Source organism: Cotesia glomerata, linkage group LG7, assembly GCF_020080835.1.
Source record: "Cotesia glomerata isolate CgM1 linkage group LG7, MPM_Cglom_v2.3, whole genome shotgun sequence".
Classification (NCBI taxonomy): Eukaryota; Metazoa; Arthropoda; class Insecta; order Hymenoptera; family Braconidae; genus Cotesia; species Cotesia glomerata.
This window is the reverse complement of record NC_058164.1, coordinates 9,763,135-9,777,551: the sequence shown is the minus strand read 5'-3', so window position 1 is coordinate 9,777,551 and position 14,417 is coordinate 9,763,135. Positions and strand designations below refer to the sequence as shown.

At 29.3% G+C, this 14,417-nt stretch overlaps 3 protein-coding genes across 3 annotated transcripts; 2 read left to right on the top strand and 1 right to left on the bottom strand.

Moving 5' to 3' along the window:
* Positions 1-1,771: 1,771 nt before the first annotated feature.
* On the top strand, positions 1,772-4,391 carry LOC123269048. The gene is made up of 5 exons (XM_044734548.1): positions 1,772-2,429; positions 2,505-3,098; positions 3,176-3,459; positions 3,539-4,039; positions 4,107-4,391. The coding sequence occupies exons 1-5, from the start codon at positions 1,943-1,945 to the stop codon at positions 4,389-4,391; spliced, it is 2,151 nt and encodes a 716-aa protein (XP_044590483.1). The 5' UTR covers positions 1,772-1,942.
* A 1,854-nt stretch (positions 4,392-6,245) lies between these two features.
* LOC123269047 lies at positions 6,246-7,563 on the top strand. Its single transcript, XM_044734547.1, has 2 exons — positions 6,246-6,751; positions 6,859-7,563. Exons 1-2 carry the CDS (start codon positions 6,542-6,544, stop codon positions 7,561-7,563), a joined length of 915 nt encoding a protein of 304 aa, XP_044590482.1. The 5' UTR covers positions 6,246-6,541.
* A 2,409-nt stretch (positions 7,564-9,972) lies between these two features.
* On the bottom strand, positions 9,973-11,634 carry LOC123269045 (putative ankyrin repeat protein RF_0381). Its single transcript, XM_044734545.1, has 2 exons — positions 10,300-11,634; positions 9,973-10,008 (listed from the first exon to the last, which is right to left on the bottom strand). The coding sequence occupies exons 1-2, from the start codon at positions 11,632-11,634 to the stop codon at positions 9,997-9,999; spliced, it is 1,347 nt and encodes a 448-aa protein (XP_044590480.1). The 3' UTR covers positions 9,973-9,996.
* Between the last annotated feature and the right edge of the window lie 2,783 nt (positions 11,635-14,417).

The window sequence follows — 14,417 nt, the reverse complement described above, 5'->3', positions numbered from 1 at the left end:
ACGATCTTATGGATGTACTTGATGTGGAGAACGTGAACTTGATGAATATAAGTCTACATTGCAGGTTAACTGAAGTCATCGATGCAGTTGCGCCTCTGCACGAGATTGAGGTTCGGGAGCAGTCTGCGCCGTGGATAAACAAAGGTATCAAAGAACTTCTGCATCGGCGTTCAAAGCTCTATAGAATTTACAAACGATCTGGGTTTGCGTTCAAAGAATACAGTGGCATGAGGAAACTGATAAAGAACAGGATTGCGGAGGCGAAGAAGAGCTACTTTGATCATCTTTTGCAAGCAAGTAAAGATGCAAAAGCTTTATGGATTGATTTGCGTCACCTAGGGCTTGACAAGAAACCAGGCTCTGATTTGATTTCAGAAGTTGATTTGGACGAGCTCAATAATTACTTCGTGACTGTGGCAAGTAAACCAAATTTTCCAATAGATTATAACTATTTGAGTGCGAGAGTCATTGAATGCCAGGAAGTCTTCACGCTGAAGGAGCTAACATCAGTTGAAGTTAGAGAAGCTATCATGAGACTGACCTCAAACTCATTGGGGCCTGATCATTTTGATATAAAAACTTACAAAGTCCTACTTTCAGATTTCCTCAACTTGATTACGTGTCTATTTAATAGATCACTTACAGCAGGTGTCTTCCCCACTGCTTAGAAGCGGTCGTATGTGCTACCTCTGCTGAAAGTGCGCAGTCCGCAGGACTTTTCTGATTATCGGCCTATATATATATATTAGGGCGTTTCAAAAAAAAAAAAATTTTTTTTTTTTTCTTGGAACCAGGCTCAAAAGTTTCGTTTAGATGCCAAAATAGGCCTCTGAAAATATGAGCCCTTAATATTAATATTAAGGTGTTCCGCATCGCACTTTTCGATTTCCCATAAGAATAACACAGGAAAAAAGTTTTTTTTTTTTCTGATTTTTGTAACTAATAAACCATAAATTTTTCTGCAATTTCTATTAAATATTTTTGTAGAGAATTGAACGCTCTACAAAAAAGTACTGACATCATTTTTCGATTAATCAACTCATTCAAAAGTTATTCAAGGTCAAAGTTGAATTCATTATCAATTCAGCCGTTTTCTTCATAATCCTCCGAAATTTATTTTTTCTGATTTTTTTAACTCATGAACCATAAATTTTTCTGCAATTCCCATCAAATATTTTTGTAGAGAATTGAACGCTCTACAAAAAAGGTCTGAAGTCAATTTTTGATAAATCAACTCAGTCAAAAGTTATTCAAGATCAAAGTTTAACTTACCCTCAATTCAGCTGTTTTATTGACTGATTTGGCAAAATATTATGTTTTTAGAAAAATTGAAACCAAAACATTTTACAAAATATAAATTAGACTTCTGAAAACTGTTAATCTTTATTTCCTGCTTTATAGTAAATGTGGACAGGGTACTTAAAACAAATTATCATTGACAGTTAACCCGACATTTAAAAATTCTGGTTGTTGAAAATTAACATCAATCGTTAAATTGAGATCATTTTTTTAACATTAGTTAACATTAGTTTGAAGTTTCTTTCAAAAATTAGTTTGAAAATTATTTAAACTAAACAACAGTTTAAAAAATTCGACTTAAACATTTCTTAATAAAATAATTCACGGCAGGTGTCCTATGTTATATCAATTATCAAAAGTTTTTCTTTGATAATTAATCGATGAAAAATTTATTTAAATGTGATTTAAATTTGTCAAGTATATTGGTAGTACAATTATTTTGGCGATGTCATTTTCAAAATCCATAACTAGATGGCGCTGAGGGTAAATGTCATCATGTCATTAGTTTAATTTATTGTTTTGATGTTTATTTTATTTATTAAACGTATTGTTTACACAAGTTATGGGCATTCGTGAGTAATTAGTGAGTATTAATAATTTTAAAATATACATTTCTACTGTGAATTACATTATTACGTGAAAAATGAATCAATTGATTAATGTTATTGGTGATCTAATTGAGAATTTTATTGGACATAAACTTCCTACAATAAAAGAGGTTATAGCGGTATTTTTTTATCAAAAAAATATTCTTAAACTAGATTATAAAAAAAGTATACGAATAACGATTGATAAACTTGATCTTATATGGTCTGAAGCTGGCATCCCAACGTGTGGGAAAAAATATGCCTTAAAAAAATTTGAAAAAATATTAGAGGAAGACAAAAAATTACAAAAATGTTCTCGACGAAGACGGTCTGCTACACAGATAAAAAATGAAGCAGTTTTTCATCAAAAATTGACAAAGTTATTCGATATTGCCAAAGTAAATGTCGAAAAATATCTCACTGATGAAAAAAAATTGTTTTTATCCGGTCAACGTTCAAAAAGTAGATTTGGTTTGATAAATAATAGTGTTGGATTAAATCCAGAGGAAAATCCTGACGATGCTATGGACGTAGAGCCTGTTGGTAAGTTCTGAACCAACTGCTACTTTAATTATTCATTTATTACTATTATCATATACTTTGAATTAATGTTTTCAGATACAAATGAACCTGAGCCTAACGTCGCTCTAGCAACCCAAAAATCTGCAATATTTCGATCGAACTTGTCAGCTACAACAAGTCATGTATCTACTGATGTATCTGATTTTGAAAGTCAACTCAGCCAACCAAAACAAATTCCAAAAATTGATGTAATGACACCTGAACTCTGTGCTGCACTCGATCGATCAAAAGTCACTCATAGGAATGCCATTTTCATTTTAGCTGCTGCGTACAAAAGTGTTGGAATTGATTTGTCAACTCTAAATCTGAGTTACAGTACAATTTACCGAGCGCGAAATAAATATAGATCAAATATTACTAAGGATCTTAAATCAGAATTTCACAAAGACGATCGTTATGTGGTGCATTGGGATGGAAAAATTCTCAGTGATATTAAAGGTTCAGAAACTGTAGACCGTATTGCAAAGTTCTCTTTATCAGTTTCTGGGGTTGATCAACTTCTCGGAGTTCCAAAAGCTGACGATGGAAGTGCTCTTAAACAAGCTTCAGCTGTTATTGACACTTTGAACCAGTGGGAAGTTGCTCCGTATGTAAAAGCAATGTGTTTTGATACGCCACCTGTAAATACTGGTATAAATCATTTAATGTTTATAATTTTTATGAAGCTCGGATGTTTGATTTTACCTTTGTATCTTTTTTTGATTCAGGTATTCACAAAGGAACTTGTGTTATGATCGAAAAAGCACTTGGCAGAAAATTAGTTTGGCTTCCATGTCGCCATCATATAATGGAGATTATTTTGAGGGGAGTTTTTGAAGTTTTTTGGAAAACGACATCTGGTCCTAATGTTCCAATATTCGTTAGATTCAAAAGTTACTGGAACAAGGTTGACCAATCAAATTATAAAAGCGGAATGGAAGATGAAATTATCGCAAATACTTTGACAGGAAAAAAAGCTGAAATTGTTACTTTCATTAACAATTGCTTACAGGTACAAATTTTTTATTGCTCTTATTGAGACTTTTTAATCCCTAACTTTCAGTTGATTATTTATTTTTTATTTTTTTCAGATGTCACAGCCTCGAGATGATTATCGAGAGCTTTTACTCTTATGCTTAGTATTCCTTGATAGTTTTTCTGAAGAAAATTTTTCCTTTAAACGACCTGGTGCCATGCACCATGCGCGATGGATGTCAAAGGCCATCTATAGCTTGAAAATATTTTTGTTTCGCCATCAGTTTAATCTTTTAGCTCAAGAAGAGAAAAATTTACGCCGAATTTGTATTTTTGTGATTTCATTTTATATTAGAGTATGGTATAATTCAACTTCTGCTATCCAAGCGCCGAACAATGACTTAGAGTTCATGAAGAATTTGATTCACTCTAAAAACGTAGATCCACCGGTGTTACAACGAGCTTGTCAGAAAATGATTGAGCACTTGTGGTACTTAAATGAAGAATTGGTCATACTCTCATTATTTGACAGTAACGTATCAGTTGATGTGAAGAAAAAAATTGTTATGGCAATTAAAAATCGAGAAAGTTCTTCACCAATGCGTCAACGGTATGAAGTTACTGAAGAATCTAGAATCTTTATTGCAAAAGATTTGAGTGAATTTGTCTCCAAAAATTCCGTAGAGTTGTTCAGCAAATTCGATTTGCCATGCGATTTTGGAAGATGATGTTTCAACATGGTGCAGTAATGATTCATATAAGGAATGTTTAGAACATTTTAATACCTTAAAAGTGACAAATGACGTAGCTGAACGAGGGGTCGCTTTGATCGAGGAATACAACAACTGGCTCACAAAAGATGAAGAACAACTGCAATACTTATTGCAAGTAGTTCGCGAACATCGGCTGAGATATCCTAATTATAATAAGACAACTCTACAGCAAGATCAATTTAATGCAAATGTATAAAAATTATTGTTGGATAAAAAAATTTCAAATTTATTAAAAAAAATATATATCTCAATTGTTATAAGCAATAAAAACTTAAAAACACTGATAACTTTTCAAAAAATACATAAAATTTCAGTTATTTTCAAGCGCAAATTATATAAAAATATTTTTTCAATAAAATTACCGCAATATTCGAGAACGAAAAATAATAGTTGTAATTTTTTTTAACTCTAAGAACTTAGAAATAAACTTTTCGGTTGTTTTGAAACCCGTAAACTTATAAATTTGAGAGTATTATAAAAAAACAGCTGAATTGAGGGTAAGTTAAACTTTGATCTTGAATAACTTTTGACTGAGTTGATTTATCAAAAATTGACTTCAGACCTTTTTTGTAGAGCGTTCAATTCTCTACAAAAATATTTGATGGGAATTGCAGAAAAATTTATGGTTCATGAGTTAAAAAAATCAGAAAAAATAAATTTCGGAGGATTATGAAGAAAACGGCTGAATTGATAATGAATTCAACTTTGACCTTGAATAACTTTTGAATGAGTTGATTAATCGAAAAATGATGTCAGTACTTTTTTGTAGAGCGTTCAATTCTCTACAAAAATATTTAATAGAAATTGCAGAAAAATTTATGGTTTATTAGTTACAAAAATCAGAAAAAAAAAAAACTTTTTTCCTGTGTTATTCTTATGGGAAATCGAAAAGTGCGAGGCTGACAACTTTAATAATAATATAAAGAGCTCATATTTTCAGGGGCCTATTTTGGCATCTAAACGAAACTTTTGAGCCTGGTTCTAAGAAAAAAAAAATTTTTTTTTTTTGAAACGCCCTAATATATATATATATATAGCATAGCAGCATATATATATATGCTGTTATATATATATATATATATCTCTGCTAGGACTTCACACGAGAGCAAGATTTTTCTCGTCTCGTCTCGTTCTCGTCTCGTTCTCATCTCGGAAAAGCGAGACGAGACGAGACGAGACGTTTTTGAAAATATTATCGGCGATACCGAGACCACTCGGGGAAAAAAAAAGTATATATAATTATATCTAATTATATATAATTTGATTTAATTTTATATAAATATATATAAAATTTAATATAATTATGTATAATTTTATATAATTTTGTATAAATTTATATATTTATACAAAATTATATATAATGTTATCTTCCCGGGGAAAAAAATTTTTATATAATAAGATATAATTATACAAAACTATATAAAATTATGTATAATTTTATATAAATATATATAATTATATAAAATTATGTATCATTTTATATATTTTTGTATAATTATATATAATTTTATCTACCCGGGGAAAAAATTTTTATATAATAAGATATAATTATATAAAATTATATACAATTATACAAAATTATGTATAATTTTATATAATTTTGTAAAATTATAAATAATTTTACCTAATTGTAATTTAAAATTTTATATAAATATACATAATTTTATAAAGTTCTATATAATTATACAAAATCCTATATAATGTCTGAGTAGAATTTTCCGAAAATTCACAAGTTTTCTCAACTTTTTCACAATAGCTCAAACTATATTGGAATCACAGAAAATACAACTAATTGAGCGTTTGTAAAGAGTAAAATTCTCCACAGATATAATTTAAAACATTTTTCTATTTGTTTATTAATTTAAAAAATAGAGTGCTTCAAAGCTGCACCAAAGATACAGTTGACAACACGTTTGAGAAATCTAATGTAATTTTTCAATTACAAAATACTTTATAATCAGCGTTAAAGTTTTTTTTCGGATAAATTTTTACTTGTTTTGCAAAATGTTGAAAAAATCAATTGAAACGGACTTTAATTTTTAATAAAATGTGACCAAAGTATCCCACTACGATCTGACTTACGTTATATGATCATGAGAGCAAAGTAGTTCCTAATAATTCAACCTGCTGTTATATACATAGTAAAATAAAAAGCAAACCTTCTTTGTTAAATTTTCCAAACACTAGTTAACGTAAAAAATCAGTCGAATAGCTCAAAAAAGATAGTCAATTTTACGTGGGTTTACTCGATTAAATATCATTATCTTCAATTGGACTCAGGAGGTTGTTTATAGATAGTTCAACAGAATATTACAGATTATCTAAAAATTTGGGAAGCTAAAGCAAATGATGAGAAGCAACTCAATAAAAAAAAGAAGAAAAAACAAAAACAGGACGATGAAATCGAAGGCAAATTTTTTTTTTGCAATTACTCCGAGTACTCTGACAGGATTAAAAATCACACTGCAAGCTACTCTCGAGTTGGCAGAATTTTTGAAAGAAAAGTGCAACTATGATTATTTGATGACGTCACGTCTTAATCAAGATCAATTAGAAGTATGTATCAATGAAAATATACCTATAAAATTCACAAGTATCAATTGAGCTTGTATAATTTACTATTTTGTGAATATTGTAATGTTTTAACTTTAAATCTTTTTCAGAAATTTTTCGGTATAATGCGAAATGTCTGTCGGTGTAATGATCATCCCGATACTATTCTTTTTGGGCAAGTTTTCCGGTTATTATGCTCCTATTCCTTAGTCACTCCACCGAAAGGGTCCAATGTCACTGCCGGTGAGCTTCTTCAATCTTTAATGCAATCAAAAGAATCATTGGCTGCAGCCACTGCTTTAAAAAAAAATTGGCTTGATGACATAGACGCTATTGTTGAAAATGGTATTGTCAATAACAACAATTCATCTAATCAAGATATGGATGGAAACGTTTCTGTTGCTAAAATACCTTTTGAAAGTTTGCTGGACGATGACAGTGATGAAGAAGCAGCATCCAGTTTTCATTCTTTCATTAGAGAACCATTTGATAATATCCTAAATGAAGACAGTGATGATGATATTGATGAGGATAAACATTTATGTCATGATAATTATTATCTATTTGAAAATTCATTTGCTGCTGAAGATTTTAATGGCAATACTATATTCGGTCAAGATCAAGAAGAAGAAAACACTTCTCTCAATGAAGATAAAGGCGAAGAAAATCCTGATTTCTCTGACGACCCACACTATCATCATGATTATGATGTGGTTTCGACGAGTGACAGTGTAGTAGCTTACATTGCCGGATACGTTGCACGAAATTTTAGAGAAAATTGTGAAAGCAAAAAGTTTACCTATTTTAGGTTGTGAGAAACACAGAAAAGAGCTTATGGCTAAAATTTTGAACAACTTTATTGTCATGCGCGGGAACTTCTTAGTTAATTTAATTAATCGAACCTTTAATGAGCGAAAATTAATTACAAAAAAACACCGCAAACATTCGAAACTATCTTGAAATATTGTTAATAATTTATTTTTATTATTTATTATCATTATAAATTTTATATTCTACTTCTAAGTTTATAATCGTACAAAATATGAAACATTAAGTTAATAAATTATATTTAACTATTAACGAGATTAATTTTTTTTTCAATTCTATTTTCACTTTCAAAATGTGTATTTTTTAATTATTTTTAAAGTAATCATTCATTTCCTATTCTTTTTTTTCATTCAAAAAATTCACCAACATTCAATACAGTGACAGTCATATGAAAATATTGCATTTCGCGCAAAAACTTAAAAAACCTCGTCTGAGCAGCACGAACGCGCTCTAGTGACAGAGTGCGGAAAATGATCTATCCTTTAATTTTTGGGCGCTTGCAATACACGGCGAGCGTCCTCCTTATATCTAGCGTCCGTGATTTTGATATAAAGTTTGTACATATTATCACTTAAGCTTTTTGATATTTGTTGTCTTAAATAAAAAGAAAAGAGTGTTCTAATGTATTGTTTATATTGTTTAATTTGCTTATATTGTTTATATCGTTTATTAATATGATCAAGCCAATAAAGAGGTTTCCTTATTTTTTTGATTTATTTAACATGAAGTGTTTTGTTTATATTTTGTTATTGATAATGTGATCCCCGTTTATGACTCTGGACTCCGGCGAGCAAATTTCGAGCCGGAGACAAATTAGATATTTATATTTTGAAAACGTGGACGTTACAACACTGATAGAAGGATTTAGTTCTATTTAATAAGATTTAGTAACAGATACTAAATGATTTAGTAACAAACCTTTCATTACCAAATATTTAGTAATAGGTACTAAATCATTTATTAAAGCTCATTTAGTTCCACCAAATAAATATTTAGTAGTATTTATCAAATGATTTATTGGTACTCAATAAATCGTTTATTGGTATCAAAAAAATTAATTTTTTAACTCATTTTAGCGTGTAATCTAACTTTTTAACTTAAAATAAATAAAAATGATTAAAATAAATAATTTTAAGTAAAAATATAATGTATTATAAAGAAAAGAACCTCATTAAATTATATTTTTTCGTTTGAGACATTTATAAAATTAAAAATTAAACAAGTTTTTAACACATCAATAATAGACAAATTAAAAAACTTAATCTAAACTCCACTGAGAAAAGACATAAATAGAAGATATTTATTGGGAGTATGTGTGTTTTTAAAGGTTTAATAAATCTCCCAAAATCGAGCTGAATAAAATAATCTGAGTTAGTGAATAGATTATGTATCACATAAAAATTGGAATTAAAGCATAGCCATCTACTGACAATACTTGCCAAAAAAATATTTAGTACCTGTTACTAAATATTATTTGGTGGAACTAAATATTTATTTCCATGTAATAAGGCTTTGTTCATATAAAGAAATCATTTATTAAGCTGTAACAAATAATATTGATGGGTACAAAATATTTGTTTCTCCCAAATAAATGAATAAAAATTTTGTTACTAAATCAATTTAGTACTCTGTACTAAATCCTTCTATCAGTGTATAGGAATTATTCCTATAGTATTATGGGAACTATTCCCATAATGCTATAGGAATAGTTCCCATAATTTTCTTTCCATGTAGGGAAATTTCTGGAATTGTATCCTAAACAACACTTCAAACAAATGTAACACAATAACAATTAAAATATACTTAGTAAACAGTCATGAATTCATTAACTGTTCGGATATTGAAATTATTAACAATAAATGTGACTAATTAAGTAATTTAACATTAGAATTAGAAATACGTCATGCATAATTCTTCTTGATGAGCCATTTTTGAGCATACATAATTGCGATAATGACTTTGTTTGACCGTGCATGATTCTGAACATAAATTTGAATATTATTGAAAAAAGTTACGTTTACTCTTTTTTCAATAAATCAACCGTATATTCGCTAATATTGGGACCGTTTATGTCTTTGAACCTTTCTACTGTCATTAATGTTCCCATAATAGCCTGGGCTTAAGAAAGAAAGCTTGGACAACTATTGTTGCAAAAAAATATTTTTTAGTAATGAATGAAATTGTATAGACAGTAATAAATTAAAATAAATAAATTAAAAAATATGTAATTATCAACAATATAACAAATTTATTAGCATTCCATAGTAACTAATTATAAATATTTATATTAAAATAATATTAATTAAATTAAATATATCATGTATTCTATGTTTTTGCAATTGTTAGAAAATCAAAAATAGTTTGAAATCATAAAATACTCAGGATTAAATGAAAAATCATAGTCCAACATTTTTTAACGTTTAAGTTGAATACTGCTTGGTGATTAAGCATGGAAAAATTTATCCTACAACAATTGAACACTGAATTGAACTTCATGTTCATTCGGTCCAAGCTATAAAGAAATTTCTCAAAGATTGATTGTCTAAGTAATCCATAATTTCTCTCAAGCAATCAAATGGAACATAGTTAAAATTACTTTTCTTAAAGAAGAATAAATTTTCGTATTCATCTAGTATCTTTAGTCGGTCAATTATATATTCCACGTGTATTTTCATCATGGTATAGATTATTTCAGCAATTTCACTGTTAAATTTATTATCAACACGTCTAAGATAACTTTCCCAAGCTTCAATCAGTACTTTATTCCTGACGAATTGTCTCAATTTCCCGTTTTGTTTTGTCAGAATTCTTAACAAACAAACTTTTTTATCACGAACAATGATCACTTCATTTCTTAGCTTATTCAACTCTTCTTGAATTTGGTCTTCGTAGATTTTCCAATCACTCTGCTTTCTGCTAAAATATTCTGGGATCATGTTATTCATCCTATCGATTTCATCAGCAAGAACAGGAAAACCCATTTTAATTTTAATTTTTATGTTTTGAACAATAACATCAATAGTTGTTTTAAATCTATCTAAGTTATTATGGTCTAATAAGTTACCACCTCTATTTGAGAATAACGCATAATAAAGAGGTTGTGAAATTGGCAAAAATTTCTGTCTTGGCAGTAAGAATTTGAGTACGTTGTAATCATGATATTTAGCTGCTAAATTCACTATCATTGTCGAAGAATCACCGTTTATTGATAAATTAATATCAGCACCTGCGTTAAATAGCCTTTCTAGAATTTTACATTTGAGTTCCTCATTAACTAAGCCATGTCGATAGTTTTCAACCGTTTGATCCTTATAAAGATAATGCAATGCTGTAAAGCCACTATTGTCGCGATAATTAATCTCTTTTTTACTCATTTTTGATACCATGTATGCAAAAGCGTCCCACGAATATTTCGTAACAGCAAGCATCAACAATGTTTTCCCCGAAAACTTTATCCTCCAATCAACACCACATTCTATCAATAATTTAAATAAATCTTCAAAGTCGTAGAGCAATGAATAAGTCAACAGCGATATTTTATCGCCAAAGTCACTTCGCCATTCTTTGTTTTCGTGAAATTTTTTAAAAATTACTTCGTTTATTTCTGCGTTTAAGTTTGCAAAGTTATGTATCAAAAATCTGATAATTGTCATGGATCTGCGAAATACGGCCAAGTATATGGGCTGGACGCCATCAGCAGCAACTGCATTTATATTAACCTGATACTCGGTAATTAGTAATTTTACAAGTTTATCGGTACCATGTAAGCACGCAATATGAAACGTGGTGTATCCTTCGTAACCTTTTTTAGTTGTGACAGCGTGAGGGTCTGCTCCGAGTTTTAAAAGACGATCTATAACATCATACTCACGACAATATATAGCAAGATGAAGTACTGGGTTCCCGATAGGTCCACGGCAGTTAACGTTTGCGCCATTCTGCAAAAGTAGTCTTACCCTTGATGAAAATCGGAATACAATAGAATACTGTAAATCTTTTTCTGCATTGAAAGGATTTACGATCGGCTTGAACTGTGATAAATATTCTTCCATTTCCATTTTGGTATTCTTCATAGTTTTTTGAACGCGTGTTTAACTCACTTTTCACGGCAAAATTCAGTTTCCTAATTTTATAACCTTTAATCGAACACGTTTTTCAGGAATTTATTATAAAAAGATCACTCACTTTTTCACTTTAAATATTGAACTAATAAAATTTCTCCTAATGATTAAAGTAATTAATCAATAAGTATTGAAGTATTGAGTTACTCTTGGTTATGTTTCAATTTTTTTTTTTTTTTTTCACTAAATACTATCTAAATGTAATAATATAATATTCTCAATACTTTCAAATGAGCATTTAAACCCAACGTTAAAGTCCTTGAAGTTTCGACCGACCTTGACCACTGATGTCTTACAACTGATTACCTGTACCTGAAAATGTGCTCCTTTATAGAAACTCTCCGAACTATCAGGTACGCCACTTATAGACGTATACACGGAAAAAAATTTATTGTTGCTGCAACAAGAAGCAGTCATGTTGCAGCAACAGGATTTTCCTGTAGCTGCAACAGGAGGCAGCCATGTTGCAACAACAGGAAAAAATCCTGTTGTAGCAACAGGATTACTACTGTTGTTGCGACTTGATAGTAAAATATAGTTGGGTCAATCCATGTCAAATCGACCAATAGTTGGAATCGACCCCTTTCGATTTGGATAAATTTTGGTCAGAAGTTTTCTTTTATCATACAACAAACTTCTGCCAAAGGAAAAAAAATAAAAAAATTTTTTTCAAAAGATATGCAAATTCAAAATTTTGCGATTTTTCCAGTTTTTTCAATTTTGTTTGTGTTATATCTCGAACGCGATTATAGATACAGGAATGGTCTTTCGTTTGTTTGAAAGGGGATACTTGAGGCTATTGAAAAAAAAATATTTTGAAAAATGCCAAATTTGTTAAATTTTGAATTTTTGAAAATCGTCAAAAACGACGATCTATATTAAAATTTTAGCTCAATTTTTTTTGTATAATACCTTGTACTGATCTTAAAAGATCCTAAAATTTTTAGAACTGTTATTTTTTTTTCACTTTACTTCATTTAAAGTAGTCGACGCCACTTATCGTCTTATTAACATGGAAATGATTTGAAATTTGAGATTTAGCAACATTAATATGCAAAAATTTGTAAGTAAACAAGTACTCAAAAGAACGAAAAAAAATTGATATTCTCACCACATTATTTCTGATTGTTATTGAAAATTAATATCTGTTTGAGTTATTTGACGTTAAAAACTGTTATTGAAGTGAAAAAACGGACAAAATATATCATGCGTTAAAAAAATAAGAAATTATATCATGTGTTAAGCCTGACTTTAAGATGACGTTCAAAAAATAGAAAAAAAAGTTGAAATTAATTTATTATTTAATATTTCTACGTCGTACATTTAACTTTTTAATGCTCAAAATTACAATACTATGTATCTGCATAACTTTACATTATTTAGAAGTTGCGAAAAAGAAAAGAAAATTTGTTTTTGAAATTGAAAAATTTATATTTAAAAAAAAACACAGTTCTAAAAATTTCAGGATCTTTTAAGATCAGTACAAGGTATTATACAAAAAAAAATTGAGCCAAAATTTGAATATAGATCGTCATTTTTGACGATTTTCAAAAATTCAAAATTTAACAAATTTGGCATTTTTCAAAATATTTTTTTTTCAATAGCCCCGTGTCCCCTTTCAAACAAACGAAAGGCCATTCCTGTATCTATAATAGCGTTCGAGATATAACAAAAAAAAAATTGAAAAACTGGAAAAATCGCGAAATTTTGAAATTGCATATCTTTTGAAAAAATTTTTTTATTTTTTTTCCTTTGGCAGAAGTCCATTGTATGATAAAAGAAAACTTCTGACCAAAATTTATCTAAATCGAAAGGGGTCGATTCCAACTATTGGTCGATTTGACATGGATTGACCCAACTATATTTTACTATCAAGTCGCAACAACAGTAGTAATCCTGTTGCTACAACAGGATTTTTTCCTGTTGTTGCAACATGGCTACCTCCTGTTGCAGCTACACGAAAATCCTGTTGCTGCAACATGACTTCTTCCTGTTGCAGCAACAATAAATTTTTTTCCGTGTAGAAGAAAGAATTAGAACATAGTTTAGTAAATTGCTAACCTTTCGGTCACTATTATATAAATTTACAAGAATTTACAAGCAAAGGTGAGCAATTATAGTGAATTTTGATGAGTGGGGATAAAGTGACGAAAATTATCACGTGGCATGTAGCTCATATTTAGAAAGTAGGGAAGGAGGGGGTCAATTGAACCAAAAAAAGTTTAGCAAATTTTATTATTCGAATTAAAACTAAATATAAATTTTTTTATCTTGAAATGGTAGTTTATTATCTATACTATTATTATCAGTCCATAAATTAGTCAAGAAACAACGTGAATTCTTAAAAATTATTGATTTATGCAAACGCATCAAATTGTTCAATTGACCACTGCTTGGGGTCAATAGAACCAATTCAATCTTATAATCGAGATGAAAAATATGAAAATATATCATTTAAGCAAACTATTCGTAACGTGATTGGTCAAATATATCATAATAAACAGGAAAATATATATAATTCCATACTAACATTCAGACGCGCCCTTGCGCGTGCAACGTATACTAGTAATATTTAAAACTCAAATCCAAACTTTTAAAAAGTAATATATTAATTGTTACTCATAATATTATTACTGCACATTTTTAATGCACGTATATGATATTATATAAATTAATAATGAATTCAAAAAATATATTTATTAGAAATTCAGTTCATCAAA

Coding starts and splice junctions, on each gene's coding strand:
- LOC123269048 (XM_044734548.1), top strand. CDS start 1,943: ATGAATCAATTGATTAATGTTATTGGTGATCTAATTGAGAATTTTATT. Junction 3,099..3,175: donor TACGCCACCTGTAAATACTG/GTATAAATCATT, acceptor TTTTTGATTCAG/GTATTCACAAAGGAACTTGT. Junction 3,460..3,538: donor TCATTAACAATTGCTTACAG/GTACAAATTTTT, acceptor TATTTTTTTCAG/ATGTCACAGCCTCGAGATGA.
- LOC123269047 (XM_044734547.1), top strand. CDS start 6,542: ATGATGAGAAGCAACTCAATAAAAAAAAGAAGAAAAAACAAAAACAGG. Junction 6,752..6,858: donor TTAATCAAGATCAATTAGAA/GTATGTATCAAT, acceptor AATCTTTTTCAG/AAATTTTTCGGTATAATGCG.
- LOC123269045 (XM_044734545.1), bottom strand. CDS start 11,634: ATGGAAATGGAAGAATATTTATCACAGTTCAAGCCGATCGTAAATCCT.